General features: G+C 41.7%; 1 protein-coding gene across 3 annotated transcripts in view; it reads left to right on the top strand.

The window, feature by feature from the left end:
• Nucleotides 1–18,983, top strand: part of NTRK2 (neurotrophic receptor tyrosine kinase 2) — a 347,706-nt gene that overhangs the window by 188,224 nt on the left and 140,499 nt on the right. For 2 of the 3 annotated variants that reach the window (XM_040963514.1, XM_040963513.1), the window contains one exon: nucleotides 9,744–9,932. In XM_040963514.1, coding sequence (XP_040819448.1) covers nucleotides 9,744–9,932 — 189 coding nt within the window. Of the gene's footprint in view, nucleotides 1–4,484; nucleotides 4,533–9,743; nucleotides 9,933–18,983 lie in introns of all 3 variants that reach the window. The other variant, XM_040963515.1, reaches the window with a different exon arrangement.

Here is an 18,983-nt window from a genome sequence, read left to right as displayed (position 1 = left end):
TCATGATCATGTTACTTGAAGAAAAAGATTTATTTATTTATTTGAACATCAGAACTAGAGAGGAAAAATTTTCTACATGCTGCTTTACTCCCAAGACGACCAGGGCTAGGCGAAGATGAAGCCATTTGATTGTCCATTTGGGTCTGCCAGAACTGTAACAATTAGAACTCAAACCCTACAGGCAGTAGTTTAACGCACTGCACCAAAATGCAGGTCCTGGTTGTGTATTTTGAAACAGGACTTATAAATAATTCAGCAACTTGGGAAATTTGCTGTCGAAAGTTGGCCTCTGGCCTAGCACGGTAGCTTGGAAGCTAAAGTCCTGGCCCTGCTTGTGCTGGGATCCAATATGGGCACTAGTTCTAATTCAGGCAGCTCTGCTTCCCATCCAGCTCCCTGCTTGTGGTCTGGGAAAGCAGTTGAGGATGGCTCAAAATCTTAGGACACTGCACCCATGTGGGAGACCTGGAAGAGGCTCTGGGCTCTTAGATTTGGATTGGCTCAACACAGACTGTTGTGGCCGCTTGAGGAGTGAATCAGAGGACAGAAGATATTCCTCTCTTTCTCTCCTCCTCTCTGTACATCTGACTTTCCAATAAAAAAAAAAAGGTTGGCCTTTTGTAAAAAGGGGAAATGACAAAGGTGTACTAGGAAAAAATCTAAACATTTCAATTTTTGACTTTTGCATGTCACAACAAATTTATCTTCTAATTCCATTTTCCATGAATGTTTGAACTGCTCTTATATGTGCTCAAACACACAACGAATCCTGGATACAGTATCCAGTTTCCATTCTCCAGTTTGTCTTTGGGGTCTATGCATGGGGTGAAAAAGTGGGGTCTTGAGCTTTACACCAGCTTGCCTACCAGATGAGACTCCCCACAGACACACTTTTCTGGATTTGGTATTTGTACTCAGCATTCCAACTTGGCTAAATATGTCTTCCCTTCTAAGCTTCCTGAGGATTCTAAGGGCAGTGTCATCACATTCATTGGCAGAACCTGCCTCTCCTTCCATCTACAGCTGGTCCTGTTGTTCCCCTAATCATGCCCACCAGCCATGTCCTTATACCACCTCTTTCCCATTATCCTGCTCAAGTCAGCATTCTCTTATGATTAGTTTCTTCTTAACTTCCCTCTACCACACTCTGCTATTTCTCTCTCATACTCCTGATGGCACCCTGCAGCCAGAACCATTTTTCTGAAATTAATCTTGATCACGTTACTTCCTGGCCTGAGACTTGGTTTCCTTTGGGCCTAACTACAATCATCAGTGTGATAGCTAAACTCTTGGCTTTTGGTTGTGTTTCTCAGATTTGTTCCCCTCTCCAGCTGTGTCAACCCCTGGACCTACTCAGCACATCCCAGGTTAGCCATAACTAACTTTCTCACCGTGAGAACAGATGATTTTCCACTTACGATGGAATTACATCCTGATAAAGCCATTGTACATTGCAAATGCATCTAATACACTCAGCCTACTAAGCCTCACAGCTTAGCCTAGCCTTCCTGAGCATGCTCTGAGGACTTACATCATGTTCAGCTGTACAGAATCTCACAAAAGGCCTGTTTTATGATAAGCTGTTGCACGTCTCATGTAACTTACTGAAGGCAGGATGGAATCCAGAGACATAAAACATAGCCCCTAAAAGACCCCAGAATACTGTAGAATGTGTGTTATTCGCTATCCTGGCCCCTCTGGGAGCTATACTCTCTGCTGTCATCCAGCCTTTCCAGAAAGGATAGGACCATGCAATATGAATCTGGGAAACAATCAAGTCTGAAGTGGAATCATCAGAAGTTGGGGGTTGAATGTATTCTTCCTTGTGCCGTGCCCTGTGCTGGGCCAATGGTCACCTGTCATCCAGGGATCAGTAAACTCCCTGGTGAGCCCTCAGTCTACCCTGTGTCTGGATGGGTGCTCCTTGGCTGAGCTCACGTGTACCCCATGCACACTTGGAGGAAGGCTCACCTTCCACAGCAAACTCCTCAAAGACAGGTCTGTAGTTAATTTTCCTTTAAGCTCTCTCATGTGCCTGGTAAATAAATAATACAGAACTGCTACTGCCATTTTTCTACAGGTAAAGTTGAATCTTGATGACAGTGTTACAAAATTTGCTTAACTGGGGCTACTTTCAAGCATTGTGAAGGCAAATGGGAAAGAATGAAAAGCCAAAAGACCTCATTTTCTTGTTAGAAAACTAAGTCTCGGCTCAGAAACTGCACTCTGTGGCACTTGCTGAGTCTGTTGGCCTCACTGAGGCTCTCAAAATAAGCACAGGATAATTTATGATCCCAATGTAATTTGGCTGAGAACAGAGAGAGAGAGAGAGAGAGAGAGAGAGAGAGAGAGAAGGTATTGGGTGGGTGGAAGTGGTTGGTGAATTACAATGACTGCATAAGTGAGAGGAATTCTTATGCCTCTTCTATCTGCAGTGTCTGTGATGCCCTTGTGCAGAACACCAGCCTGGGAGAGGAGGACATTGAGGGCTTCATAGGTCATAAAGGGGAGGCAGATATTTTCCAAATAGCTGCTCAGCTAGGTGGAGCCACCCCAATGGTGGATGCAAATAGGGATTGGGCACCTTAGTTTTCCTATTGGGTAGAGCTCAAAACTGTACTTCCACCATCTCAGACTCTGAAAGTAAGGCCTGAGCCAATGCAAAGGAAATCTGCTAGCAAGTTATTGCTTTTCAATAAATAATTCCATGTATAGGATTGACCTTAAGGGATTGGCAGAGCTCTTAAAATGTAGGAAGATGTTTATTGTAATCAATTAGCAAAAGTGATGTAAAATGGTCCATCACAGTTCCATCCTATCCAGTGTGGGACTACTACTAATCTGCAGTGGGCTTTCTGTAAAATGGATACTTTGAATAAGGTGTACTCAAATGGAAACAGCAGCCATAAAACAATTCTATTAACCTGGTAGACATTGGCCTGGGGTAAAAGAACCTGTGACCCATATTGGAGCACTTGAATTCAATGCCAGTCTCGACCTCCAGCTGGAATTTTTCTTATTCCAGTTACCTGTTGCAGAAGAATGTGGGAGGTATTAGGTGATGACTCAAGTAGTTGAGTGCGTGCTACCCATGTAGGAGACCCGGTCTGTGTTCTGCCAGTTTATCAGCCTTGGCTGTTGCAGGCATTTGAAAAGTGAATTGGCAGTTGTAGGAGGTCCCCTCTCTTATCCTCTCTTATTTCAACTAGATAATCATATATACTATTTGACTGAGATGTAAATCACACAGAGAAGCAAAAAGTGGTCCCGAGGGAAACACGTTCCTTAAATGAGGTCATTCGTAATGAAGAGATCTGTAAGCAACCCTTCCGCTCCAGACCTGAAACTCTTGTGAATGAAGCTCACCAACTTGTGTGGTTTGGATGGAGGCCAGGCCTTCTTCACCTTATCTTCTAAAACCTGCATGGACTCATTCAGAGGAACATGTATCCTAAGGGAAACTCAACCGTGAGGTTGGAGGACTGATGTTTTAGCATGCCAGGGAAGGAAATTCTAAGCTTACACTGGAAAAATCATCAAAGATGACAGCAACTTTGTAAGGCATCTGTTAAGTGTGGAAAGACTTTTACATGTCATGTTTCACTCCAAGTGGTTCTTCTTCTATCTCACTTGTTATCCTAACTAACTGTGAAACTCATGGGGGAACTCAATGGCAGAGAATGGCACAGTAACTGTATTTAGGCTCCATTTTTTTTTCTCTGCCTTGTATCCTGGCTGTGCACAATTCACTTTGAACCCAGTGGAAGTGACCTGGAAGGGAAGCATTTCACAGTGGTCTTCCTCAATGGGGTCCTCCAAACTCAGCCACAGGTCTTTTCTCACACGTGCCTACTGCAGCCTTGCATTGTCAGGGGCTGAGAAATGTGGTACGCTGCTGACAGTCACACAGTGAGTCAGAAGAGGGTGTTCCTATAGAATCAGGATCATTTTTTTCTCCCCAAATGTCAGTGCTCCTGTGGGATTCCATGTTCCTTTCTTTACTGCTTGTCGCAGCTTCAGAAAAGATCTGTATTCTCTCATTGTTTTCCCACATCGCTGCACTTCTAAAACTGTAGTACATTTGTCAATGCATTGTGTGTCTTCACTCCTACAGCTTTCCCAGTAGATGATTCGATACTAGGCAATGATCTCTCCACTCAGGGAAGAAAGAGAGAAGCAAAGAAAAAGGCTGCGAATTATTAACTCCAGGTTTTGACCATTTTTCTTGAAGACGGGGTGCTGTCTCTTAACTGATTTGAACCCTTACGTTCTCAGGATAGAAATATATCTTAACACAGATCCAAGGCTTAGTCTCCAGGTGTTTAAGAGGAAGCTTCAGTCCCGGGTGGATTTTTATTTTTCTTTCTTTTTTAAGAGGGGGAGGGATCTCATTTGTTGAGTTGAGTAAGGACAGGACGGTGCTTACTGCCTGTGGTTTACACTTCTATTTCGAAGTTTATTTTATGTTTTGTTGTGGTTTTCAGATTTCTCATGGTTTGGATTTGGGAAAGTAAAATCAAGACAAGGTGTGGGTAAGTAGTCACTTACTCCTTCTTTAGACCAGTGATGAGTTTTTGCTAAATCAGATGAATCTGCTTAGATCTTCTTACATACTTGAACCTTGATTCATTTTCTGGTTCCTGGTTTCTGGTCATTTGAAGAAGTAGCTCTGGAATGTTTCTCAGTGAAAAGATTATTTTGGTAATTGAGTTTAGTCAATGGTTTTGCATTTTCAAAGTCGACTGGTTTTTAATCTTGAGGTGTTGCCAACTGTTGACCCTGTGCCGGGCTTTACTGCATTTCTCAAAAGGTTCATGAAAGAATATGGAGCTGTATCCCAACCACACATACAGTTAATAGCAAGCTGAGTAGTCATCCTGGTCCAGTTTGTTTCTGATTATGTTGGCCAAAATGTAACAGTTTTGGATTGGTCAATCAGCTGTTCCTTTATGGCCATTTCTCTTTCCAAGCAGACTTTACTGTCCAGACACTGTGATTGGAGCTTGATTGCATTTTACTCCTTGTATTCAGACTAAGTGCTGACAATTGAAAAGCACAGTTTTTAGTTTACTGAATGAATGCAGATGGTGTCTTTCATCATTAGGATTGAAGTCAGGTGTGATCTCCCGGGCCCTCCAATTTGCTCATTATTTTCTCTGAGTGCATAGACGAGTAACAGAATTTGCAAAGAAGGCAGGAAAAGACAGATTGCCTCATATCATTCATGTGTGTTTCCATGAGTTGACCAGCATAGGCACTTGATGGGTGTGTCTTTCAATTGTATGGTTGACTATAGGTAAAGTTGAAAAGTAGGGGACTTCCTCAAAGTGTCAGTGAGCTGCCCAGCTCTGAGGCACCTGCCCCATGCTTGTTTATCTTCTCAATATGAAAGAGCCTTTGGCTTTTGAACTTAACATCATGTCTTGTCCTACTGTACAGCTTCTAGTTTTCTGTGTGGTGATCCAAAATACCCAGTGGACTGAGTGCAGGCCAGGAAATGTCACTCTGCCTTGATCCTTACTAGCTTAGTACATTTCAACATAAAAGCTCTTAATCAGCAAAGGGGCAATGGAGATGTGGCAAAGTCGGAATCTCTCTACTGGCTTAGGATTTCTGGGTAGCTCCCTGGGGGCAAATCCCAGCCATAGCTGATTACAATAGCTTAGTCAAAATATCAGAGTGCTTACTCAGCTGGGTAGTCTTGAAGGTTCCCTGTTTAAGAGCTTTGTGGACTCTGTGTGTGTGTGTGTGTGTGTGTGTGTTGTGTGTGGTGTGTGTGCGTGTTGCTTGAGATTTAGGGGAGAGAGTCAGACTTCTCTATAACAGTGGGGGTTGGACCTTTCTTCCATTAAATAGAAAATAGCTATAACAATGTTGACATTTCTCAAGCTAGTTTACATCCCAAAGGATACTTATACCTGTAAAAGCTTCAAAAATATGATTTCCTCCTATAGACATTTGTCGACTCCAGTAGAGGGATGTCTTCAGAATTATTTTTCCAACGGCAGTTCATCAGAGGTTTGTTTTTGTCAAGCGTGGTGTGGCCAGTAGTTTGGAAGTTAACTGCCATTGAACAGATAGTTTGAACTCACAGTCCCAGAGAAAATGGGGCATAGAACATCATGGGAAGCCTTACAGGGAAGTGCTGGGAATGGTCCAGAAGCTGAAGGAGGCAGGAGGAAACATTACAAGAACATTTGTTGTGGCTTCTAGGGAAGGGAATGAGTGAGCAGAGTAACAGGTGAGGATTACCAATTTGGGTCATTTTACTGGGCTTTGGGACACAGGGAGTCTTTCTGAGTTTTCTGGGCCCTGGCCCTAAAATAGAAAAGGTAGGTGGCCAGTGACCTGGAGTGTGACTCTCAGGGAAGGAAGGTGAATAGGATGTAGGCCTTCTGTTGCTGACTTGTACATGAAAGATGCACCTGCAGGTATGGTGTTTTTTGTGTCTGGGAATTTCTGTCTCTTCTGAGCCAGAAGAGGCAGTCCCTCTAGTGCCATCAAGACTTGGAAGTCAGAGCATTCAAATGCAGAAATGCATTTCTTTGTCATGGTGTCTGTTGAAACACCGGCAAACCCACAAAAATGCATCCTGTGATGTGTACGGGCAGGCTACTGTTGAATTCTCTAGACATTCGTTATTCCTGTGGAGGGTAAGTTCTCTTCCCAGTGTTATTGTGCTTTGCACTCCATTATATCAAAACATTCTTAGAAAAATGGGCTTAATCCCTGCAAGCTTTCCAGCTCTATCAATCTTCCAAGATTTGGAGCATCAGCAATGAGGCGAACCATGCTAGAATTAATATCTCTTGATGGATGGCCGAGGTTTATGGGTTGCCCCAATTTGTCAATAGCAATTCTCTGGTGATGTAAAATACGTTTTGAAAAATTATCTGTGATGCTTTATGACACTTCCAGGCTTCACTCCATGTCTGTACACTTTAATAAGAGCCCATTGCCTTGAAATCTGCTACAGCTGAGTTGGGGGATTTAGTTGGAGAGATCAGGAGAAGGAAGGAAAGTCCTTTGGTGACAGCAAAGAATTGAGAGCAAGTACCTTGCTTGAACTCTTTAAGCCAGGTCCCTACTCTGCAGTAGGCAGGTGATTTAGGACATAAGATTGAAGGAATCATAAGATTGTCTCCTAGGTATCAACTTTGTCAAAAATGATTGAATACTGCTGTGATGTTTATAACCTGACCTGGTCCAGGGGAGAATCAGAGACAAACGTCAAGGGAGTCAGTGTAGTTCTCACTGTTATGGGGGGCTCCAGAAGAAAAGACTATAGGTGCTCAGGCAGCATTAGGTGCTTCATAAAATTATAACTCCTGCATTTCTGGGGGTAAAGATGAAACCTGGGATCTGTTAAGTAATGTGTAACCTTGACTGCACCCATGATTGGAGCCAAGCCATCGCTGCTTTGTAGCTACTCCAGGAACCAAGTGAGTCAATGACCAGAGGCTAAGTTTTATCAGCAAGATGCAGAAGCCTTACCATAACAGATCTCCAATTCCCATTGTTGAATAGAATCTGGGTGTTCTGGACCCATCAGGGGGCAAATCAAAGAGCACTAAGTTTGAGGATATTGGAAGGAATTTGCCCTGGCAGCTATTCTAGAAGGAGCTTTGGTCTTTTCTAACACAGGTAAACCAGGCACAAGATGAGCACCACTAGTGGGCTTGCCCTGGCTTTGAGAGCTCTGTGGCATCTACATGCACTGTTTGAGGACTTGTTTGCAGGTTCAAGCCAGGGTGTATCTCTCAAGGCAGCTGGAGTGCACATCCCCTTGAGAGAATGCTTTAAAAATGACCTCTAATAGCAGTTGGCTGCCTCCTGCATAGTTGGTTTAAGTCACAACTAGTTAGGGAATGTCCAATATATTATCACTACAAACTATGATAATCTCCATAAGGAGAGGCTGGGAATGGATTTGAGGTGGGGGGAGGAGGTGTGAGGAATGAACTATCCAATTTCATAGGGGATTCAAAACCTTATGAAAAACAGTTTTTTTTCTCCCCCCCCCCCCCAGAATTGCTGTACTTCTCACTCAAGTGGTTGACTGTGAGGGCAAAGGCAGGCAGGTACATGTGGGGACACAGACACTATCTGGGGAGGATTGGGTTAAAATGTTTCCTCGCACAAGGCTGAGCAGTTCCCATTTTTCCTTTCCTTTTAGGAGGCCTGTGTCTCAGGTTGGGACTCATTGCACCCTGACATCCCCCTCTGTCTTCCTTCCTTTCCCTTCTCTCTTGCCTCCTGCTTTTGGCTTACATCAGTGGCCAGTGTTCTGCTTCCAGAAAACCCTGTGCTCATCTGGTTCCTTTTAGACATGTGCAAATATCTGTCTAGGAGGTCTCATCTACTTCCCATGTATGAAGTTCCCATCAAAGGTGATCTGAGTAAAGCCCTCACCTACACATGTATCTCTGTGAATCTATTTTTGCTTACAAACAGCATGAATTTAGTGAACAGTTGATAATTGGTTTAGAAAAAAAAAGAGAATAACTCATATGTTTTGGCCTATGACTTCTGGCATTTTAGATTAGAAAACATGTCTTCTATGAAAAAAATGATTGCTATCTTAATATATGAACAACAAAGTCATGACTCTGGAAGTGAAACTGTAATTAAAAGCAAAGTAAATGCCTCTGTTAAGCAATTAATCCATTATTGTTGTGAGTGTTTTTGGAACATAAAACATGGTACAGGTATTCAAAGATATAGACAATGAGTAGTAATGAGAAGTAATAGGAAAATCCAATATGATTGCAGTCGCCAGTTAAATTTCATTTACTAACACCTTATACAAATCTGAACACTTGAAACACAATTAAACTTACATTTTCAGATCACTACTTTCATTCTAGTCTCATAACTATCCAGCAGATATTATCTTGTGCATTTTACTATGTAAGTGGTAGGAGGGTACACAGAAGGGAAATGACTTGTCCAGAGAATGGAGAAAGGAAATACAGCTCTTTCAATTCCCAGTGCAACATTCAGGGCTCTATGAAAGATGACGAATCCTAAATCCATATAGGAAGTCTTATTGACATGGTGTTCTGAAGATCTTCATAAAACGAAGAGGAAGGTTGCATACTAAATTACAGGAGAAGGAAACATGGAAATTGGAACCCTTGTGTGTTGCTGATGGTTTTGGATGATCTTGTAATGTCAGCCCTAGCACTATTATATGACCCAGTGATTCCACTCAAAGGAAAACACTTGAACTTCACACAGAATACTGTACCTGAGCGATCACAGTAATATGTATCATAGCCCAAGCAACCTAAATGTCCATCAACTAACGAACACATAAACAAAATGTGGCCCAACTATACGTTGAAGTGTTATTGGGCAATAAAAACAAATGGAGAACTGTTGCATGCTACCATGTGGATAAACTTCATAAAAATGATGCTGTGCAAAAGAAGCTACAAAAAAGCATACACTGCATTATTCCATTTATATGAAATTCAAAGCCAGACAAATCCATAAGGATAGAAAATAAATTCAAAGAGGTCTAGGTCTGGCAGTAGGGGGAGGGGAAATGAAAATGAGTACTTGCTGGGAAGGGTGAATATGTCCTAAAAATAGATTATAGTAATGATTATAAAACTGTGAACATATTGAAACTCACTGAATTGTATGCTTATCATGGGGAGTTATAAGTTTATGAATTATAGTTCATTAACACCATTATAATTACAGGAGAACTGATGATTTTTTTCCCCCAACTCCAGGCCCAGCTTCCGTTATCAGCAATGATGATGACTCTGCCAGCCCACTACATCACATCTCCAACGGGAGTAACACTCCTTCCTCTTCAGAGGGCGGCCCTGATGCCGTCATTATTGGAATGACCAAGATCCCTGTCATTGAAAATCCCCAGTACTTTGGCATCACCAACAGTCAGCTTAAGCCAGACACATGTGAGTACAGCTGCTTATACTTCTTAGCCCATTAGCTACATGGTTGTTATCAACCAATGTGTTTATTGGAGCCCCTGAGAAGAATGGGGCAGGGGACAGTATCTAAGGATTCTTGTGGCTTTAGGCCTACACAATTCCTTATATTTGTTGCTTGTGAAATTCTTGGGGCCTGTCACCAGCCGGGGTGGGAGCTGTTGGGCAGATACCGACTTCTCTTGGGGCCTGCCTTTCAAAACCATTTGTCAAGATGAAGTTAGAATCAAGGCATGCTTATCTTGGAACAGATAGAGACAGAAACCAGAAGTATCATTAGCATGAGCACACACCAGTTATACATAAAAGGCAATTGGTGTAATTTAACTTGGGTTTATTGAAGATAATTAAAATATGTACTGTAGGCATTTGGGAAGGCCGGGAGTTGTGCACAGGTGGTATCAATTTGGGCAGTTCTGCAGTCTCAGTTCAGTCCTGGCTCCCAGCATGAGGCCTTATTGTGATGCCATGACAGCTAGGAGACATTGCTACAGATGAAGTGCAGTGGAAGCACGCTGACATTTACTGCTCAGAACCAAGTTAACCCGTTAGCCTCTGTTAGCGAGTATGGGAGCTCTCTAGGAGCCTCCTGTTCTATCTCCGGCAGCACTGCTCAGATATTAAAAAAAAGAAGAAGAATTCATTAGAGGACAAGCAAACTTCTGCTGTTGGCATTTCAAGACTTCCTTCACACATGAATTAGAGGCTATGAAGTCTAGGACTTTAGATAGTCAAGATCCCAGGGGCTACCTGGCCCTGGTAGGTGAACATACCTTCTCTAATTACATCTTGCCCTGTCTTAACTACCTCTCTCCTGCCCTGTGTCAGAGGTGAGGTGGGACTATTGCCAGATTGGGCTCTAGGAGTGACTTTATGCCAACAACCCTCACGGGATAAGGGAGCTCAGCTCTATTCATATATAAAGATAGAACAGTAGCTATTTCCTACTCATTCATACTTATTGGAAGATATGCTTTAGATTGGATCTGAGGATAAGTGTTAGGAAGAATTGAGTCTTAAGTTTGGAACATATAAGCCTGGACCATAGATTTCTGCTGAATTTAGTACCAGACAATATAAACGGGGAAACATGGATAAAGAATATTATGCTCATTTTCCTGTAGAGAAATGTTAATGTTTGAACGGAGATGTGTTTATTCTGATTATACATTATAGAAGGTACACATGTATTGAAAAATCATATGGTGTCCCACAAACATGCAATATCTTTAAAACATGCAATATTTTTACAATCTAAAACAACAACTAAAAGGAATATTGAGCTCCTTGAACAAGAAAGTATAATTTGAAATCAGGATATCAATAATGTAATATTGTCACTGTTATGTGGATAAGTGTGGAAAGGGAGCTATCTTTCCATTTGCATTCTTTGGTGAGAGAAGCATCCCATCCAATGGAGGTTTTTTTTTGCCCTGCAAATGGACCCAAGCTAAACAAAGAGCATGATGGGAAAGCTCTGTCGTTATTTTGATTATTCTCCCTAGGAAAAGAGTCTTTTGACTCTAGAACTAGGCTGGGTAATTTACTTCAAGTAGCCTGAGTCTGTTATAATTGAGATTGTCTACACTACATTCCCTTAGAAAGTTGACTTTCCCTCATAAATGGAGGGACACAAAGTAATCAAGTAGATGACATATGAGAAAATGATATGGGAAAATGAATGGCAGCAGCAAAAATAAAGCACACAGATCAAGCAGTCAATGACAATTCCTACAGAAGGAAGTGGACTAGATGGCTACCAAGCCTGTTGGTTCTACTGGAAGTATTTGCTTCCTTTACCAATCCTGAGGAATAGCATTCCAAGGTCACTTTCCTCATTGAGAATTTCTGCAAAGGTGTGGGGGTATAGGCATTTGTGGCTCTCTCTGGAGGACTCCCGATTCTGTGGCTCAGTCATTTAGTGCCACTGACACTTAGAAGGTTCTGGAACAGTCAAAAAGGCCCACAATCTTCAGCTTTTAGCTATCAGGGACAGCTTGCCCAGGCCTGACTTAGAAAGGGGGGCTGAGCCCTTCACATGAACATCCATTCTGGGCTTAGCATTCTCCATCACTTGTCCTCGCTTACCAGGAGAGAATTTCCTTTATGCAGTACCCAGCCAAATGTGCTCTTTCATGATTTTAAAAACACTTGAATACATCTTCTCCGAATCCTTCTATAATATGATTGAAGGAATAATTCACTCCCCCTCATTCCTTCTCATCTATAAATATCATTTCATTCTCTCTCTCTCTCTCTCTCTCTCTCTATATATATATATATATATATAAAATCTTCAATGTATCTATTGGCTTTTATCAAATAATGATTATAACTACTCTCTGCAAGTATTTTTATAGTCCTGGGTAGGTTAGATTGTGAGCTCCTGGAGAGCAGGAACTTTATGTATTGCAACATGTAGCGTGGGACATGATATTACTTCAGACTTGACCACATGTTGGCCTGATGTGGCATTTTTCTTATTGAAATAATACAAACTATACAACTTGTAATAAGATGACTTAGAGACTTTTCCATTGGGTTTGTTTCTTTCATACTTGCCCGAATAGTAATTTATTTAGTAGACATGCTGTTGGCAAATGAAATGGATTAGATTAAAATTTAGGGAGAAAAAAGTCAGCAAAAATCCTATTTTTGGACATCTCAATCATAGTCATGCTGAGATTAAAACTCATCAAAACACAAATGCGTGACATGCAAAGATTCATGGAATCTTGGGAGCTTAGATTCTAATTAGGATTTAGTTTTTAATTAGGTTTCTAAAGAAATCTTAAATATTTATTTCTAAAGAAATCCTAATGAAGGGTTCTTCTGGGGCTGGCTGTGTGTGCAACACCAGCAGCCCATGTCAGATATTGGTTCAGATTCTAACTGTCTACTTCGGGCCCAGCCTTCTGCTAATATGCCCGGAAAAACACTTGGATGGCCCAAGTGCTTAGAACTCTGCCACCATGTGGGAAACCTAATAGACATTTTGGCCTGTGTCTTCAGCTTGGCCCAGTCCTGGCTGTTGCAGGCTTTTGGGGGAGTGAGCTGGTGGATGGAATCTCTTTCTCTCTTTTACCTTTCAAGGAAAGGAAATGAGAAAGGAAAGAAAGGAAAGAAAGAAAGAAAGAAAGAAAGAAAGAAAGAAAGAAAGAAAGAAAGAAAGAAAGAAAGAAAGAAAGAAAGGAAAGAAAGAAAGAAAGAAAGGAAAGAAAGAAAGAAAGAAAGAAAGAAAGAAAGAAAGAAAGAAAGAAAGAAAAGAAAAAAGAAAGAAAAGAAAGAAAGAAAGAAAGAAAGAAAGAAAGAAAGAAAGAAAGAAAGAAAGAAAGAAAGAAAGAAAGAAAGAAAAGAAAGGAGGGAGGGAGGGAGGGAGAGAGGGAGGGAAGGAAGGAGGGAGGGAAGGAAGGAGGGAGGGAAGGAGGGAGGGAAAGAGGACAAGAAAGTGAGCTAGGAATATAGAAAGAAAAGCTATTCCAAGAAGATGTATGGATAAGACTCCACACTGGGGTCACAAACTACCATACTGACTTTTCTGTCCTAAATCTACATGTTCCTGAAAGGCACTGGCTTTGGAATAATTATGGTGTCTTATTACTATTCAAGTATATTTGTTAGGTACCATGATACAGCTTGTAGGCATAGGAATTCTTCCTGCCCTACTCCCTTTCCTCCTGCTCCATTTTCCTCTCTCACTCCTTTCCCCAAATTACCACAGTAATGTAGTCCCTTATAAAAAGTTCCAAGGTTAGCTTTCTTCTTTTTAAATGTATCATGGTATGTATGGAGAGTTTTGAGACAACTGAGAACAATTAAGAGATCCCATTGCATTTGAGTGGATCAGGTCTAGATAGTGAAAATTCAGTGTGTGAAATATTTATTCATTTCTTATAATCCTCCTGCAATGCTAGGAACTAGATACTTGGTGGTTGCAATGGCTTGCTTCCAGCCCTCAGAGAGTCTTTCTGGGGAGACCAGAGTTAGATCATCATATAATCATAAGACACTGCATTACCATGCATTGGAGAAAGGATCCTGAAGCCCAGTTACCTCTGGGAGATCAGTCAGGTCAATCAGTATGAGACATAGGCCAGAAAAGTGATGAGGGGAGGCAGAGGGTCAGGAAGACCATGGAGGAACATGGGTTTGGTATGAAACAATTGCTCCAATTATTTCAGAGAGGATGGGTGTTTATTATTCTGTGTGAATTCCCCAAGACTGAAAACAGTAGGAATCATAAGAACACATCAGTGTGAGTCAGGTTTGATTTGCAACACATTACTTGCATATATTTCTAAGTTAGTCCTGAAAGATCAATGATTTCAAATAACTTATTTCAACAATAATATGAAAGTACTTCCCAAATTTTGTGGAAAATGGAATTAAAAGGTTTTATGAAAACTTCTGATTTTCTGATTTAAAAATGAAGCTACAAACAACAACAAAAAATGACGAAGTTTTTTGTTTTTGTTGTTGTTTTTAATGATGGGTGAGGTTATTTAGGTGAAACTCTCAAGATTCTATGAGATTTTCATTTACCAAGTCCGGAGATGGTTTGCAGGATTGTTAGCACAATCTGAACAGGTCTGAATTGCTCCCAAGCACTTTCCAATAGCAAGTCTGTCTACTTTATTGCAGGGCCCAGAGGTTCCCCCAAGACCGTCTGATAATAATTTGATATTTGGAGGCTCCTGTGTCACTGCAGGAACTAAAGGAGGCTAAATCCATGCCTGGTGGAGGAGAAGAGTTCTATGGTTTTCTGCAAATTCTGGCCAGACAACATCTTGACGTCACTCTCGTTAGCTTCCATAACCTACCCAAGCAAGAAGTTGCCTTCCCAAGACTAACCCCTCAAAGTGCTATGCCACTTTAACTGTAGACCCATCTCCTCGATCAATCAGGATGGCAAGATGGAGCTGAGGAGCTCAGCAACATCAAGGCTGGAGTTGGTCTTTAATACAACTAGTCTGTGTAGACATGTCAAAACCATGCATCATCCGAAAGCACGTGGTGGTTTCCCAGTAGACTTTAAAACTTGGGTCAAGGGTAGCAGTGTTGCTGTCCTCTCTGATTGCTGGGGAACTTTTTGACAGGATGAAATGGAAACATATCTTCCAAGCTGGAAGACTAATCTAAAGCAAAACCTACCAATCTGCAACACTCACCTCCTGTCCCCCCACCCCACCATCAATCTTGGGTTGGGTTCTCTTGAAGGGTGGGGAATATGTCACATCTTCTCCTGTTGGGACAAATGTCATCAACTTTTAAATTGTGTCTTTTCCAGAGAGATCTTACGGATTAGCTGGGGCCCAAGGCCTTTGACTTAAATTAAATCAGACTTGTCTCTGTGTACCTGTGTTTGTCCGAGTAGCGCATGCCTTCTTATGTATGTGAGACAAGTCACTTCCTGTGGCAGATGCTTAGAAAGAATTCTAACTTTTTTTTCCCACTTCAACTCTGTTTCCAATGAAGTGAATAGTTATTGATTTCCTCGAGTGTGCCATACTTCTTCGGATATTCTAGTTCATGTGTGTATGTGTGTGTGTTTTCCTATTGATCGCAACATTATTAGGAAATTATTTAGGTAAGCACAGATTCACAGACCAGCAAAAGCTAAGTGAATATATATTCCAAAGGTAGGGAATTTTTTGACAGTGGTTGAAAATGTCACAAAGGACACTGATCCTGTGCCTGTTAACTGCCACATCTACTTTGTCACTGACTAACAAGGGGAGAGAAGGGAGGTGAGATTTTTCACAGGAACTACAGAGTTTTGGGACTTATTTACAACACATGAGTAAAAATATCTGAATTGTATCTGGAGCACTGGAGTTCATTTGATCTAAGGGTGAGGTCCCTGAGAGTCTCTTAAGTTCATTTACATTTTTCCATGCCCTCATGTAGTCCCATTTTGATGGTCAGAGATAGAATTAACAAATCTCTTGAGCACTTTGTCCTGTCCTTCACCTATTACTTTTGGTTCTAAAAACATTTAATTGGTCACCAACAACTGTCTTGGGAGCAGTGTGGAGGGCTTTGAAGGCTGTGGCCTGCACTTTAAAAATAAGCCAAGTCTGTCTTCCCAGTGTGAGCATTAGACTGAGAGATTATAGTTATTTCGGGATCCATGGAATGGCTTTGTTTATGGCACACTGGGTTGACAGCTTGTCCTGTGAGAGCCTCTAGGGCATTTTGCTAGCATTATGCGATTAGGTAAGTCCCAGAAAAATTCACTCTCCCTCTTGGTGTCATGGCTCCCCACCACTAACTACAATTTGATCTTATTCCCCTTCTCAAAGGAGATAATCAGAAGCTATCAAACAATGCATAAAACAGCAACTCGAGGTCCCTGGAAGAAAGGGAAAGAGTACATGCTGCATAATTTCATTTAGCATGTAAATGCACATTTTCAACTCTACTGAGATTTGCTAGCAAGTTGGTGTCAAGCACACCCAGACAATGTAAAGTTACGTTATTTGCACTTGACCACTATTCCCCCAAAAGAAATACCCCTAGATTATAGCAAAGCTACACTGCCTAGCGAAGATAATCTCATATATGATGCCTGAAAAGGAAAAATATATATATGGATTTAGGTCAGGGAGATGCGCACAGTGATAATCTCAAGACTGTTTACCATCTACATCGTCAGTCAAGCACAATGGGATTATGCTTTCTGCAGACAGCAGACATTGGTGATGTGCTGGAAGCCAGCTGATGGAGGAGGATCTTGATGCATTTGCTCTGGGGATTTCTCCAGTTCCAGCCTGATAAGGGTGTGTGCAATAGCAGGATATAGCTCAGCATGTTTTATCCTCCTTTGGGTTTCAGTTTGGTCACTCATTTCATGTGCCTGCAGGTTACAGACCAGGATCCGTTCAGGAGACACAAATTCATAGGAGCTGTCTACACTGCTAAGAAACTCCTGGTACCTAGCTGCTTTGGACAGCTGACTGTGCCCTGTGGTGAAGCTGAGATGCCCTGTGGGAGGTTTCTTATGGAGGGGATGCTCAATCATTGGTGGAAGCCATTGTAATGAAGCACACATTTTCTCCATATCAGATGCTGGAGTTCTCTGTTTTTATCCTGCCTGCCTGCCTGCTAGGACAATGACCTATCACTGCTAGGCTGCTTCTTGATTTTCTGGTCACACCAGACCCACTTAATAAGTGTAGTGATGCTCAACAAGGTTCTAGGACTTTCTGTATATTATTTGCTTGATTTTTCCTGGCCATCATTCATTCTTGTAAAACATGGGTAAGAAGGATTGTCTCAATAATGTGGATAGGAGAGAACTGTGAAGAGAACCACTTTACGGTGCCATGTGGTCCCCTTGCTCTCTCTTTGGTCTTAGACCCTGATTGTAGGTGAGTGAGTGCCACTTCCTGAGACAGATGGCAACACAGGAAAAAGCTGAGTCTCCTTGCTCTGCTTTCTTTTGCTGAGAGATTGCTGTGAGGGGAAAATTACAAGACAGATGTGTGGGGATAAAGATGAGCTCCCATTGTGGTTTGCCCATCCTGAAGCAGTTCCTGGCATTTTTTATGTAAAACTTCCATTTTCAAAACCAGAAGGATTTCAGGAAAACTGTAATGAGTTGGTCACTCTAGTTGATATGTTTTTTTTTGGTAAGACAGTTAAATCCGAGTCACCAAAAATGCCTTCAGGTATCCTGAAAACAGATAATAGAGATGTAACAGGAAACTCAGAGGACATAAGAAAACAAAGGTGAAGTGTAAAGAGTAACCACTGGAGTCATTTAGGTATACAGCTTTGCAGAGTTATGAACAGGTGAAACATGATTATCTGTGCCCTTGATTTTCTTTGTACTGGGATTGGTTCTTATTTCTATAGTTACAATTCACCTTTGATGGGTTCTACTGAAAGTCTACAAGAGGCATATGAGATATGTGACTTCTGATCTCTTATTGACTGTTTACTCAGCAGTGCACAGGCATTAGGACAAAGATGATTGAGTTGGAGGGCTACATGGAACTGCCTATGTTGGGTCTGGACTCAGTTCTCTCCTGAGTCCAGGTGTCCTGGACTCCAGGGTAGCTAAACTATCACATGTTGAGCATTCCAGAGCACAGGTTGTGTGTGTGCTGGTAAGATTCATAAAGTGAGAGTTGTTCTGTAGAGAGTTCAGTGTTCTAAATGATTTCATGGCAGTTTGTTTCTCAACTGAAATGGGATAGCTTTTGCCTCCAAGTCCTTCCCACTGGCCTGTCATCTCCTTGCAGGACGTTGTGGTACTTGGATCAGCTAGAGTTTCCGTCTGGTCATTCCCTGAATCTGGTGGGTGAGCTGACCAGAAATCCACAGGGTGTTTATTATGAAATGCTTCTGGCACGGGATCTCATCCATGGGATGACTCGCAGTAGGTGTCAGCATTAGAGCACTATGCAGTGAGATTAAGGCTAACAGACTCTAGAAGCGAATTGAGAACAGATACAACTCTGTGATTCATAGGAAATTGTATCTGTATTTTTGAAGCACAGACATGGGGTGTTCTAGAAGGAACACACCCTATTGCTAGGACTCTTACTATGTTACTCAAATCAATTACTCTATGTGGGTAGATATCAGCATTCTTTTCATCCTGTTGCTATTACTTAACACATTTATTCCACCATACCATTGACTTTCTGGGTACATTAAAGTGGAACTCAGGATCATTATTAGATAATGATGGCATTCAGATGGAGTGCCATATCCCTAATGTTTCCACAGAGTGTTGACATAGAATACAGGATAAAGCACCACACCGTGTAATTTACCAGCAGAGCTGGTATCAACTTTGGGAAATGTCTTTTCTTTTATTTATTTATTAAAGAGAGAGAAAAAAAAGGGAGGGTGGGAAGGACAGAGAGAGGGAGGCATATAGGGCTGGAGGGAAAGATGTAGAAAAAAGGGAGAGGGAGGGAGAAAGAGAGAAGGCAGTTAGGAAAAGATGATGGATGGAAAGCAGGAAGACAGCTAGAGAGCTCCCACCTGCTAGTTCACCCCTCAGAT

This window comes from Ochotona curzoniae, unplaced genomic scaffold (assembly GCF_017591425.1).
Source record: "Ochotona curzoniae isolate NIBS_2020 unplaced genomic scaffold, NIBS_Ocur_1.0 scaffold_3208, whole genome shotgun sequence".
Classification (NCBI taxonomy): domain Eukaryota; kingdom Metazoa; phylum Chordata; class Mammalia; order Lagomorpha; family Ochotonidae; genus Ochotona; species Ochotona curzoniae.
The sequence above is the reverse complement of the archived record's forward strand: the minus strand, read 5'-3'. Positions and strand labels throughout refer to the sequence as shown.